At 39.3% G+C, this 14811-nt stretch overlaps 1 protein-coding gene across 2 annotated transcripts in view; it reads right to left on the reverse strand.

The window, feature by feature from the left end:
- Positions 1 to 14811, reverse strand: part of mrpl11 (mitochondrial ribosomal protein L11) — a 77514-nt gene that overhangs the window by 1727 nt on the left and 60976 nt on the right. For both annotated transcript variants that reach the window (XM_005799548.3, XM_023328926.1), the window contains 2 exons: positions 7289 to 7384; positions 289 to 382 (listed from right to left, as the gene is read on the reverse strand). In XM_005799548.3, the coding sequence (XP_005799605.1) occupies positions 289 to 382; positions 7289 to 7384 (190 nt within the window). The remainder of the gene's footprint in view (positions 1 to 288; positions 383 to 7288; positions 7385 to 14811) is intronic.

The raw sequence follows: 14811 nt of genomic DNA on the forward strand, positions 1-14811 counted from the left end.
TTTAGTTGATGATTGCTTCAATAAACGATTAATCACGATTAATCGTTTCGTTTCTATAATGTTTGAAGGAGTAAACAGAGTGAGTAGGAGGAGGATGTGAGACCAGACCCAGCTCTGGTGTTTGGCAACAAGGCTGAGGATAGCTTGGAGCAAAAAGGTGGAAATCCAGGAAAAATCTTCTTCCTGTGTGAGCTGCAGTGCTCCCTCTTCTCATGAATAAAACATCTCAACACTGACTACATGGAGCGATTCCTGCCACAGCCAGGTTAGAGGACACAACGCTCTCACCTGTCTTGCCGGCACCTTTAGCGATTCCTGCTGCCTGTTTGAGGAAGAATGAGACGGTGGGCTGGCCGATCTTCAGATCATATGTTCTGTCAGGCTGCGGAGACAGAGCAACAATTCATCATAAAAAAACGCAACTCATCATTTCATCACAATTATTTATATTTGCACACATCAGAACCACAAATTTAATTGTATGTCAATGGAATTTTGCAGAAATTTTACAAATACTAGAATTGATTTATTTGTAAGAAATACATAGTTCCCACAAGTCTGGGCCAGAAGTGAGCTGTGCCACTGAACCGCCATCTTGGTAGGTAAATGCAGTGCAAAGCATAGATAAACCGTGGATTCAAGACAAACAAAAAGAAAGTATATAACAAAATTACTGCTGTTGGGATCGACCCAAATGAGATCGATAATGGAAATATGTCAGACAACGTGGACAAGCTGCTTCCAATCGCATACAGTTCACTACCTATTGAACACGAAGTGTGCCTACAACATGACCTGAATGTATCAATTTATTTATTAATTTATATCAATTTATTTATTTATTTATGAATCAATATTTAAATAAATTTTTAAGGACTCTTTAAGGACAAAACTCTTCATGTGAATAACGAGGTTCTGGTGACTGGCAGAGGAAGTACATGTAATAACAAACACGTAGGCTACATGTCCGTATTAGCTAGCAAATAAAAGCTACATTAGCTAAGCTAAATTTGCTATTTCGTCAGTAAGTACTACAGTATATACCACTGATATTTATCCTAGTATTACACAGAGGTGGATAGAGTGCTCAAAAACTGTAACTGAGTAGTAGCTGTAATATAAGTTAGATTGGAACGAGGCGAGAGCTAGTTCTAAGCTTGTGGCGTCTTTATTGTTGCCGTAGCAACTCCATAGCAACCGCCTGCCGGAGTGGCTGTCGGTTACAAAGTTCATGAAGTGTGACGTCACATTTGCTACAGTATGGAACCTTCTAGAACTATTTTATATAAATTCTCAGCTTGTTTACCGTCTTCCTCTGGTCAGTCACACAATTTAAACAGAATTTTTACACCGTTTGAATAGAAAAATTGTTTCTGAATTGAACAGTGGCCGTTTTGTAACGGCTTAGTGAATTCAAGTGGGGAAGAAAATAAGTGCAGACTAATTTATGCACAGTTTTATTTCTTGTGTAATAGTTTGAGCACAACCTCTACTCAGTAACTCTTTAAGATTGCCAGAGTCAAGGCAAGAATACCAAACAGCAGAGGAAAAGAGCCAAACAAGAGACCAGCTGGAGCGATCTGGGGCCCAGAACGTACAGATGGTTTTATCTGCAGGGCGAATTGACCTCCACTCTGTTTTTACAGGATGTGGCGAAGAAGACCTTATTTTTACCTCGACAGGAACATTGATTTACAACGATAACTTTCAAATTTATGAGTCTGAAAATTGGTCTGTTTTCTGTTTCAAACTGAATCTGTTTTAAACAATTGTTGAAAATCGACACAATTCTGAGGCCAAAACCACATTTTTTGTGTTTTTCTAAAATGTATTCTAAGAATATGAACAAACTGATGAAATACAAATATGTTGTATTTACTTCATATTTTTGCATTTAAATAAAATATTTTATATTACCTTTCTCTGTGTTCTTTAGAAATATATTTATAAATAAATACATATTTTTTTTATCTTTTAAATTGTACTTTTTTAAAATAAAGATTAATGTTTTTGTAAGATAATTATTTAAAATGTTTCTGTTTTTCTATTCTGTTTTGAGAAAACTAAATTATAATTTTTTTTGTTTTTAGTTTTGTGCTAAACTGGTATTTGATATGTTTTAAAAATATTTTTCTGTAAACAAACAAACAGAAAACAATAAACCAAATGATCTTTGGAAAATTTTATTTTTAAATTATCTCTGCTTTTTTCCCTATAAGTTGTTAAATTTTCTGTGAAAAAAGCTTCTTTTGTTTTGTCTTGTAAGCATACATATTTTTAAATCCTTGCTTTTAATTACTTTTTTCATATTTTCTGGTGCAAAGGCATTTCTTAATTGGGTAGCAACAGTTGCTTATCTAAGGTTATTGCTACTTTATTTTTCTTTTAACCCCATTCGCAGCGCACGCTCCAGATCACCAAAACGCCAAAACCTGGTCACTAATTTCCTCTTAATTTCAACGTAAACACCAAAGGACAGAGTCTGTATTACAGGATCTGCAGAGATGCTGGTTTCCATCCAAACCCTGGATGATTTGCCAAGTTTTAAAAGATTTTAAATGCTAAGTTTGCTCCTCTTTAGATTATTTTGGTCTCATGTGAATCCTCAGAAGAACAGTTTGTTTTTATTCACATCTTTGCTGGTTCTCTTTACAGCAGGGAAAGCTTTTAAGACAGAAACAAACCACTGAGTTTGGACCTTGTTATGTGTGAATAATCTCCACTAAAAGCGTCTTTTACACTCATTTAGTCCCCCGGTAATTTGATAAGACGCCCCAGCTGACTCTGAAGACGACAGAAAACTCCACATCCTCATAAAATGATAATAAACTCACTGGCTGTATTTCTATTTTCCTCTTTGCTCTCCTGCTCTCCATGCTGCCCTCAGGAGCAGAGTAAAAATAATCTCATCAGCCTCACTGAGTTATTCTGACCCTTTTTTCTCTGCCACCTCGCTGTAAAAACAAAAGCCGACACACTGATCCAATCAATAAATCATCTGGTGAAAAGTTTGCTTTGGATCAATTTTTATCTGTCTCATATAAAACAGTGGACCGTGGGCTGGACTGAGGCGACCCGGCGGAGCTGGTGATTTGTCATCAGCATCGAGTTATCTACCAGCAGTGACCTTTCAGCAGAGGAAACTGAATTTTTCTCCATCTAGGCAGAAGCCGCTGCTTGTTATTTCTCGTTGAATGTCCAGCCAGGAGTTTTTCAACAATTTTTATAAAATAAAACAAACATGTTCACCGGGGCTTTTATGACGAGGGGGGGAAATAAATAAAAGAATAACAACAGCTTCTGTGTGGGAGTTTTTAAAACATCTCTAAAAAAAACAATTGTGAGAAATACTCCTGAGTATCTTAGCAACTAAAATAGTGCAGCAAAGGAGATGAAGACATCCGCCTAGTTTTGTCCAAACATTATACTTTCTATAACGTCATGAGTTTCAGCTATTACCAAAATAAAACTAGTTGTTTACCAGACTAATATTAGTTTGCTTTGTTTGTTGGCTGAAATGTTTTAATAACTACTGTATTAATGTAAATGAAGACACTGTTTAATATTACAACACTAATAAAGGTTACTTATTATGCTTCCTTGAACAGATTAGTAGAGATCAGTTTTATATACAAAACATTACATTACATTTTGTGTGCACAGATAATAGATAATGAGATTTCAGTCTGTTTTAGGGCCTCTTGTCACTTTAAATCAAAATAAGCTTCTGCTGGCAAGGCCCTCCAGTGGGTTGCTAGGAGACAAGTGGAGTCCTGCTGGGGTTGCTAGGTAACCGTCTGGGCAGTGCCTGCTGATTTGTGACGTTACATTCCAGAGGTTTTTGAAACAACTCATCTTCGAGACACAAGAAAACTTATTTTTATTGATTTTTTGAGCATTTGGCCTGTTTTCATGAGCAGCAGAAATCCAAATGGAAGTAAAGTAAAACATCCAAAATGTGGATTTATTCCCTTTAATATTACATAAATATGAACACCATATCTTACTGGTTTGTATTACCCTGCATACTGTAAGAATACTGAAGATATGGCTGTAATTGTGCTTCTCTTTGCTTTAGAAAACCATTAACTGTGTGGTTTTTGTTTTTCTTTTCCATAGAAAGTGAACCTGACTTAGTCCACAGATGTCTTAAGAGCAGATGAACAGTGTCTGAATGTCATGTCTCTAAGAAATACTTCTGATACAGAATTTAAAGGTGCAGTATGTAACCTTTAAATTTAAAAGATGTGTTTTTACATATTTGTTAAAACTGTCACCGTTTTGTGACAGTATGAGACAGATACTGTGAAAAGATCGATTTCTTCCTCCTATTCACTGAGCTACTATTGCAGTCTGAAGAAGAAATGCAGCTAAAACAACCAATCAGAGCCAGGAGGAGGGTCTTAGCGCTGCCAATCAACCTTATGTACTCACTGCTAAATGTGGTAATGGTGGTAACATCTTACCATTACAGGAAAACCGTTTATCCACTGGGACTGGTGGCTTCAGCATAACCATCAGCGCCACACGGAGGGTGATTGACAACACTAAGACCCGCCTCCCAGTTCTGATTGGTTGTTTGTAATTTGCATTGGGAGAAGGGCAGAGGAGATACATTTTTTCACAGATTTTCTGTCTCATACCAAACTGTTATGACATGGTAACAATTATTTTTCACAAAAGTCACATACTGCAGTTTTATTCATCATCCTTCAGTAGATACTTCCTTATACACCAGCTTTCAGATTAATTGAAATGACCTTGATGGAGCTTAAATATTTTCTGTTCTGCTTCTGTATATGGTCGACTTGAGGAGTGAAAAAACAGAGTCCAAAGAAAACCTGCAAAGCACCTTTAAATAAGTCAGGAGAAGTATTGATTAAGGAGCGATAACCAGAAAGTCTGGCTCGTTAAAAGAAAAACATATTAGCATTATTTTTGCTCACTACTTAAAAAGAAAACCCTAGTTTCTCATGCATCCATTTACCACCATGTCTACTGTCACCGCTCCTGGTGATATTTATCTGTTAACCTTGCTCATATTTGCGTCTGTGATGAACTCTGCCGCCTGTTAACTGATGACTACTGTTACATCTTCATCAGTCTCGCCTCAACAAGCGTCTTTAAACTCGAATGTACCTCGAACTTCTCAGTCTTTATTAAACCGATGAAGAGCTACTGCTAAACAAACCGTCGCCAGACTGAGAGAAGGACAATGCAGCTCCCTCTGTTGGCACAGCCGCAGTTAATTCAATATTTATTTATGCATTGTGATGTGTCACAGTGATCCTTTATTGCCAGCTGAAACGCTGGAGCACAGCATACAAATGAGCAGCTCAAATTCACAGTCGGAAGGGTAAAAATCACTGGAAAGTGTGGAGTGTATCAAAAAACTATTCACACCCCCTGGACTTTGCACATTTTGTCACAATAAAACCACAAAATATCATGTAATTTCTTTAAATTACATCATCATGCGGGATGACCCGTGAACTTGCGGATTTGCTGAGTTGTATCTCCGCTGTATTTCTACTTGTGCAGTTTGAAATGTGTAGATTAGAGAAACTGCTTACATATATGTGAATGTTGAGGAACGCATTTATGCACTGTGAACCATGGTGTACATTTACAAATCCTGTTTTTCGCTTCGTGAATCTTTTTGACACTAATTTAGCTACATAGGATTAGAAGTAGAGATTTTGAACAAAACAGAAAGAAATCATTAAAAATATGAAACTGTTCACAAGTTTCAAATCGCGAGTCTGAGTCGAGTCGCAAGTCGCTTTATATGCCACTTATGTGCAACTCGATTTCTGTTGTACAACAACATACTGTATTAGGGTCATGGTAAACTTTTTAAAAAATTTATAATTTCCGCCAAAAACTTTCTAGAAAAGACAAGGAAATTTCTGAGCTCCAAAAATTTAAAATTTGGGAGAAAATATTTTTGGTTAATCTTAGAAATCTTTGTGAGAAGACTTGGACATTTCTGAGTTTAAGAAATCAAAGATTTTCTAGAAAAAACTCAAAAACTGACTTGAAATTTCCAGAAATTTTTTTTCAAGCAAATTTTCAACTCTTCAAACTTTGAAACTTCTTGTGTTTTCTTGAAAATTTCTGAGATTAATCTGAAAATGTTTGAGTTTTTGGCAGAAATTTACTCCTTTTTTGTATTCACGATGGCCCTAATGCACCGTCATGCTGCTGCGCCCCATAGCTGCTTAAAAATAAAAATACTGGGGTGGAGAAAAGTAGAACAGCTCAGGTGGAAACTATGGATAAAAAATAAAGGTCATATCACCAGTTTGGCAGCATTTTGGATAATTTTAAATAAAAAACTGATAAGAAACGTATAAAATGATTGTGATGTTTTCAGCCCCACCAACCAACCCTCAAATATATTGCAATAAATGCACAACTTATTTAAAAATTTGGTCATTTTATAATTTTCTTTAGCCAAAAGCCACATTTTACAGGTCCTCATTGGTTAAAAAAATCTCTTTAAATCTTTTTCATTCTAATTCATGAAGTGAGGATCATTTTCAGTTTATCTCTTAGATAACACTCAACAAAACATGCTGAAAATGTAAGAAGTGGCATAAATTTTTGCACAGCCATTTCCATCTGTTGCCCTGTGGCTTCAGACTTCTTATTTAACGCACAGAAACGTTTGGCTCCATCTGCCCAAACTGCTCATTCGTCCTTTAAAGCGATCTGCTGGAAGCCGCTGATGCGCCGCAGCTGAAATGCAGCAGTAAAACGAACACATCTATAATAAACCCAGCACGCAGAGCTACAACACCCACCAGCAGATGGCACTAATGCGTAAGCCCCTGCTGTGCTGGCAGAGCTGTTGCTGGATATTGCGTCGGAGACTAAATTCATGCCTTTTAAAGGATTAGGCTCACCCCCCCTCTTTTCAGCACAAATCTCATTATAACTCACATTCAGCCGACTGGGAGGACACAACTCCTGATTTGAAACAACACACAAAGTGAGGAGGAGGTATGACGAGTCAAAACAATATCTGCTGGAGTAAAATACAAACTAACACCCATTTTCTGAGTAAGTCCCGTCTCCTCTGTGTGTTTAATGCCTCTTGACTCCAAGCTCCTCTGGGCATTGTTGCTTCATTAATGAATGCAAATAGAAAGGCTTACTTCAGTGGTGGAGTATGAATTATGGAGGCGCTCCAGTGATGCTATGCAGCTTGCAGTGGGATTAACCCCATTTGTGGGAGGGATGGGTGTTAAGAGAGGAGGGTCAGAGATGGGTTACAGAAACGCACCTTGACGTGGATCTTGATGGGAAGTGGGATGCCTTCTTTCAGCTCTTTGGTTTTCTCATTGAAGTCCTTGCAGAACTGCCCGATGGGGATCCCTTTCTGCATTTTATAGAAAAAAAAGAGAGATAAACATGAAAAAACGATGAACGGCTGCATTTAAAATGCATGAGCTCACAGATCATCCAGCTGAATATCAGTCAGAATACAGATGGCACAGCTGCTGTCAGTCAACCCGTCAAACGCTCAACTATATCCACACAGGGCTGAAACGATTAATCGGATTCAAAGCGATTAATTGTCAACAAGTAATCAATTAATCATAATCTGGAGTATACAGACTAAAGAAAACATATTCACAGCAGTTATTTAATCAAAACTGTACAAATATATTTATATTTTCTATTTAAGATAAAAACACCTTTGCCTGTAAATATGTTTTATCCAAAACTCAAGTGGCACAGCTTTAGCTTCGCCTGTAGCTTCACTAAAAGGAATGAAATATGATTGCATTTTAGGCAATAAAGTGTCTCTTTTCTTGTCTAAAAATAAGAATTGAATAATTTATGTTAATTGCATCCTTTAATTAATTTATAATATTGCATAGAAAAAAACCTAAGAAGTTAAATGAGAAATCAGTTGAATGTGCCAATTTTTTTTATCCAATTAATTGATTAGTCGTCAGAATAATTAATAGAATAATTGATTACTTTAGGGTGTTTTCTCACTTCATAGTCCAGTAAGCCAAAATTGAAACCTTTGCTACATTTTCAGCTGCTGCGGCTCGCTTTCTCACTGCACTGTGTCAAATGAACCAAAACTTTTGAAAAACCTGTTCACCTCCTCATCTGTGGGGGCGCTGCAACAAAAACTACAGAAGGAAAAAACATGAAAACCTATAAACAAGCATCAGATTTTTGCAGTTGTAGGATTTCTCTTTTGTGTTTGGTAAAAGACCACAAGCAGTTTCTCTCGCTAGCGCTAGACTCTTACGTTTGTTTTGGTTGTATTTCCCCAGAATGCCTTGCGCTGTAGTCCACTTCCTGTTTCTGGAGCGGCCTCCGCTCTGCCTGTCATTCACATTATGCATTTGAACTGCACCAGAGTCACTTCAATCAAACATAAACCAAGGTTTGTAGGCAGACCAGAGTTTGGTTTTGTAGTCGACATCAGAGTTTGATTGTGCATTCACACGTCCCCAAACGAACTGGAATTCAATTAAAGCGGACTAAGAGTGCTCTCACAGCAGTTATATTTAGTTTGCTTTAATCAACTTCTAGTTCTTATCCCAACGAAGTCCGGTTCATTTGGCGAGGTGTGAATGCGCAACCAGACTCTAATGTGAACCAAAAAGGCGGACTCTGGTTCACCTACAAACCTGATATGTGGTTCAAATGCATATCCAAACATCACGCATATCAGAGACTGCTCCAAAAGCAGGAAGTGGATGAAACCGCTTGGCATTCTGGGTCAATGGAGCTAAAATAGATGTGTCAGTCCACTATTCGCAGAAGAAATGGTTCATGTTTTTTTTTTTTTTTTACCAAAGACAAAATCCTACAACCGTTAAAATTTGACGCTACTCCATTTTTGTTTACATTTTGTGAAGAGAAAGTTGTGCTCAGAGGCTTCTTCTGAGGCTTTTGTGTCGTTTCTTTCTTTCCTGGTGCAGCGCCACCACAGGTGAGGAGGGGAACAGGTTTTCCAATTAGTTTGGATCCTTTGAAACAGCGGAAAGAAACCCAACAGCTGAAAATGTCACAAATGTTGCAACTTTGATCCCCAATTGAACCGAGTCTACCGGACTATCAGGTGTGGGAACGCCCTGAAGTAATCATTAGTCGCAAGCCTAATCCATACATGTGAGCGGTCCAGGAAGTGAGTCCAGGCCGCGCTGTCACCGCAGCTATGACTGAATGCATGTTGGGGCCCAGAGCCAGAGCGACCCGGTGATGAACGAGTTTCCATTTTCCTGGCTCCTGCAAGGCCAACGGAGCGAAAGCAAAATGGATGGGTGACATTAAGTCAACACCCGGCCAACGCTGCGTTTCTCTTCGCAGCTGAAATCAGGGGCAAAGACTAATAAAGAATCAAATTAATGCAGCTGAATTTTAAGCTGACCTTCACCCGCCATCTTTCCCCAAAGGCAACATGCTGATTGAAGTGTTCATTTTAGAAATGAGAGGGAGAAAAGGGGAAAAAACGTTTTTTTTTATACAAAGTTTAATGGAGTTGTGAGCCTCTGCTGCTCCACAACAGGGCAGAACCCGCTTTAATAATGACTCTGATGAAAAGTCAGTCACCCTGAGACATCCGTCAATGACAGGCTGGGTAAAGACATTTATACGAAGCTAACGGAGCGGCAACTTTTCCGAACATCATCTCTCCACTAAAGGTTCCAGGAAGCACCTGATGAATGCAAATCAGTCGCTGCATCTCTGTCACTTCATTAGTGCCTAAAATGATCCGCGTTTCCTGCTCGCTTCTCTTTGCAAACAGAACAAAGTGATGTTAAAATAACAAGCAGGTTGGATTTTTTTAATCCAGATTAGAAGATCATAAAGGAGGAATGAAACACACCCCGTCCCTGGAGTCCTCAGGCTTTACCTTCCCTCCCCGTCCTACTAATTAATCGTAATCCCATGTGACAAGCTTCTCCCCCTCTCATAAAACAACACAGGAAGGTAAACAAGGAGGGATGGAGCGGTACAGGAAAGTCTAATTAAATATGGATTAATATAAAGGCTGTGATGTTGGGCATGAGTCAAAGCAAACCCTCAGGCTCTGCCTTGCACATTCAGCACCAGCTCCTTTCCCTCTGTTCAGCCCCTGTCGGATAATGATCTCTCCAACAGACTCAGACAGGCTTTCATTCGCCACACAAAGCCATGAAAAAAGGCCAGGAGATAAAGCCCGACACCTCTAAAACGTGCTTAAGCGCAGATAGTAGCAGGAAGAGCGCTAAAGATAGAGAGGCACGGACTGTCAAAGCGAAAATACGTGAAAAGAAGCAAAGAGAGTCACGGACATGACCCACCAGAAAGAGACGATTAGTATGCAATAAGCTGATTTAGAAAAGTACAGATGCATCTGTCTGCGTCCATCTGGTCCTGCATTTAACATCTGTATCTCCTAGTTCTACAATAAGGCAAATGGAGGCGGATCTTGACCCGATTTAGACGATTTGACTCGAGGTTTCTCTTCGCCATAAAGGATCTTATCTGGCGGAGTCTGAGCTCAGATTCAACACACACTGCAAGAAATCTTAAGCATGTTTTTAATCTGGTTTCTACTGCGAAAACATTTTCAATAAGACAAAACTAATTAAAAGTACATTTTCAGCTAAATATAGGAGCTTATTTTACGTCATTAATTCCTTAATATTGATGAAAAATAACTAGTTCCATTCTCAGATTATTTCACTTATAACAAGACATTTCCCCATGTTTAAGTTAAATAATCTGCCAATGGAAAAAGTAAATTTCTCTCCAAACTGTTACCAAAATGTTGGGAGGATTAAATTGTTGAAAATGTCTTCATACAACAAAGACGTAAAAGTTTTTTTTGCTAGAACACAATGGCCAACTCAACTTGTTAGCATCTCGAGCTAAACCGAAGGAAGATTTGAACGCTGCGACGCCATAACTTTCTCCAGCTGAGCAGAAACAAAACTGGAGTTATTATCTTTGGATGCAAAGAGGAACAATCTAGAGTCAACACACAGCTTCAGTCTGCAAATACACAAAATCTTACCAAGTGTTTTGTCTAGTTTATAGTCCAAAAATACCAATACACTTTAATTAAGACAAAACTAGCTTAACCGTAACTTTTCAGCAAGATATAGGAACTTGTTTTAGGGAATTGTTTATAATTTCACTCGAAACAAGACATTTTTCATCAATATTAATGAATTATTGACTTAAAACAAGTTCCTACATCTTGCTGAAAAGTTACTTTTTAGTTAGTTTTGTCTTTATTCAAGTGTACTAAGATATTTGCACTAGAAACTAGACCAAAACACTTAGCCAGATTTTGCTTTTTTTTTTTTTGCAGTGTGAAGCTAGAAACTAGTGACCAGGCCTGATCAGCTGGTAGACGTCCGGCCAACGTCTAAATTGCACGATTCAATAATTTACATGCAGTAATCTGTGGGACTGAACCCGGTCTGTCCTGCAGTCTTTGAACGCAGCATGGAGTTTGGCATGTCATGAAAACCTCGTTGATGGTTGGCTCCTCCAGCTCCACATGACATTTATCAGCGAGAAGAGAGCTGGAACGGCAGCATCCATGCGCCGGCCAAATTGCTAACCCCGCTCACCGCATCTGAGCATCTAATCATCCACAGGCTCAAGCTGCCGGATAAATCCTCGTTTCTCAACCGTGGCTGATTAGGAGCTCTCCAGAATAAAATGGCTGCAGCCCTTGAACCGCGGCGGAGGCCTTCCACGCCGCTGCCCGTGGACAAGGACGTCTTCAAAGCCCTTTGAGATCCTGGGCGGCGGGATTAGACTCTAATCTAAGACGATATTTCCTCGCTGTCAAATGCGGAGTTGAGTAATTGCGATTCGAAACCAGCGCGGCGGGATGAGTTTTATTACTCGTAATTATGGGAGCAATTAGACATTCGCAATTAAAATGTGAGGAGTTTCCGTTTGATTCGACCCTTTTGCTGCTGCCGCCGCTGTCTTTTCTGACACTCCGTCCCTGTTAATGTGATTGGCCTTTCAGCTTCACTAACTCTTTTTAACAAGATGTAGCGCTGGCGTGGAAGTGGGGAAAGAGACAGCTGAGGTATATGGAGGCTGTCAGAGTGCGGAGAGCGACTGTGGTCAATTTTAGAGCAGTGGCGGACGGAGGGTCCTCATGAATACGGGCGGGAGCGCTGCGATGTTTATGCATGAACGCTCCGTCCTTGTTTTCTTCTGATGAGACGCTTTAGAGGGGAGATGTGAGCTGCTGACGGCGGGGAAACGCGCAGCGTCTTCTTCTCTTCCTCATTTGTCGTCACATCGAGACGTTTATAAATTATGATACCAAGCAAATGAAAACAAAATGATTCACTGAGGGTGAAATGGTTCCAAACCAACTTTAATAAATGGTTGAGTGGCTGAATCTCCCTCAGGATTTCAGGCCCCAAGCATCACGCTGCCACTGCCGTGTTTCTCTGCAGGTATTTGACTTTACTGGAATGATTAGTTTTATGAAACAAAGCTGAATAAAAGAAGAAAGGAAAGGATGGGTGGACAAAAACAAGAACGGCTGGATGAAAGAAATAAAGGACAAGAGAAAGGAGTTGAAAGAAAAGATGATGGACGACAGAAAGAAACAAGGAAAGAAGGAAAGGAAGAATGAAAGGATCAAAGAAAGAACAAGAGACAAGATGAAAGTAAGAAAGAAAAGCCAAAAGAAAGGAATGACAAAAAGAAGGATGAAAAAAAGAAAGAAAGAAAAAATGGATGAAAGGAAGGATGAACAAACAAAACAGACAAAATGCTAAAAAGAAAGAATGGGTAAAAGAAGAGATGAAAGAAAGAAAGGATGAAATGATGAATGGATGACAGAAATAAAAAAAGAAAGAAGGAACGGAAGAAAGGCTGGATGAAAGAAATAAAGGACAAAAGGTTGAAAAAAGAAAGAGAGGAAGAACAGGTGACAGAACAAAGAGACAAGAAAGAAAGGATGAAAAGGAAGGAGAGAGAAAAAAGGACAGAAAGTTGCAGCAATCAGATATGAAGATAAAGTCTGGGGGTAAAAGCCGGGGCAGGCAGCAGGATTAATTGCCCCTGGCCTTGGAGGGCAGCTGATAAATTACCCCTGGCAGTCGGCATGGAGGTCTGCGATGGCGACGGAGGTGTTGGAGTGAAGAAGAGGTGGAGGGAGGCGAGGTTAATTAAACCCTTTAGTGTGAACCGCTCTCATTCATTACCTTCATTAACTCGTTCATTTAATCTGCGGCGGCGTTTTATCACGCGCTTCCTGCCGCGGCGGATCCGGTTTCACGCCGAAAGCCCTTCGGCTGCAGGGGGCAGAGGTAACCAGGATACCAAAAACCACAAAACACCGTTTAAAGAGACACACACTGCTAAACGCTGGAAATAAACTCCGAGCTTTACAGGGTGCAAGATTTAAAAACGGGAAATAGAAACGATTTTCAGAGTGAAATAAAAGAGCAAGTGGAAAAGAGCTAAACCACTTTTTAAATTTATTCAGGTTATCTTTGTCTGATATAAAATATTTAATGATCTGAAATGTTTAAGTATGAAAAAAACAGATATTTGTAAAAAGGGAAATATTTTTACAAAACAGTTTGAGGAATTTCAGTGTGAAGCTGCAGGTGTTTAATTTAGACAAGAAAGGAAAGAAAAAAGAAAGGAAGGAAGGAATAAAGGATGGATAAGCAACAGGGAGAAAGAAGGAAGGAAAGACAAAAGTAAAAAGGATGGATCCAAGAAAGAAAAGGACAAGTGAAAGACGAACAAAAGAATGGATGAAAGGATGAATAGAAGAAAGAAAGGCTAAAGAAGAAAGGACAAAAGAACGGATGAAAAGAAGAAAGCAAGAAAGAAAACAAGAGACAAAAAATAGACAAATGGAAAGATGGAAGAAAGAAAAGAAGGACGAAAATGGCAAAAGAAAGAAAGAATGGACAAAAGAAGAAAAGAACAAATGGATGAATGACAGGAAAGACGACAGTGGAAAATAAAAGCGATTTTGAAAAGAGCCGGTCAAATCAGTGGAAACTCAGCGGAGCAAAAACAAATCTGGGATTTGTGTTTAGAACAAAAACCAGGTAAGCCTCTCATTCATCGGGGTTTTTATTGTTGCTCTAAATAGACACAACCTCCCCGCTCTGTTTGCACCTGGCACCAGAAGAAGAAGAAGAATCAGCCTTTTGAGGGGCTGGGTGAAAGCAGAGCGAGCGGCAAACAAAATGGATCGCACAACTACAAAACATCCCATTTTCAACTCCATTAGGCCGCCCTCACAGACGCCACACTGTTGTGCTTTTTGCCACTTCACATGATTAATCACGTGCGGCGGCTGAACTGCAGGCGGCTGAGATGAATGGAGGGAAGAAATAACGCATCGACACACACACACACACAAACCGGAGTGTCAGGTGAGGGGATGGAGTCAAAGAGACCTGCTGACATCTGGTTTGAGTCTGTCATGGAAACCGCTCAGAGTATTTATGGAGCAGCAGGGAGATTTTTATCTTCAAGAGCAAAAACCTCAAAGATTTTGTTTGACGTCTGCCTGCAGATTTCTTATTTTCTAAGAATATTGGATGAATCCACTGCAAAAACACAAAATGTACAAAGCAATTTTGTCTCGTTTCTAGTAATACGTCTTAAAGGGACGTAATATGTTTTCAAGCCACATTGTGTCATTTTGTTGCTAGCATTGCGCAGCGCTTTCACTTCCGCCTGAGTTATTGGCGAAAGTTAAGTGCTAACAGCATAACGTTCAATTTTCAAGTTCGGCCTGTGGGGATTTTACTGATTCATGATAATGTCCGGGTTTTGTCG

This window comes from Xiphophorus maculatus, chromosome 23, assembly GCF_002775205.1.
Source record: "Xiphophorus maculatus strain JP 163 A chromosome 23, X_maculatus-5.0-male, whole genome shotgun sequence".
Classification (NCBI taxonomy): Eukaryota; Metazoa; Chordata; class Actinopteri; order Cyprinodontiformes; family Poeciliidae; genus Xiphophorus; species Xiphophorus maculatus.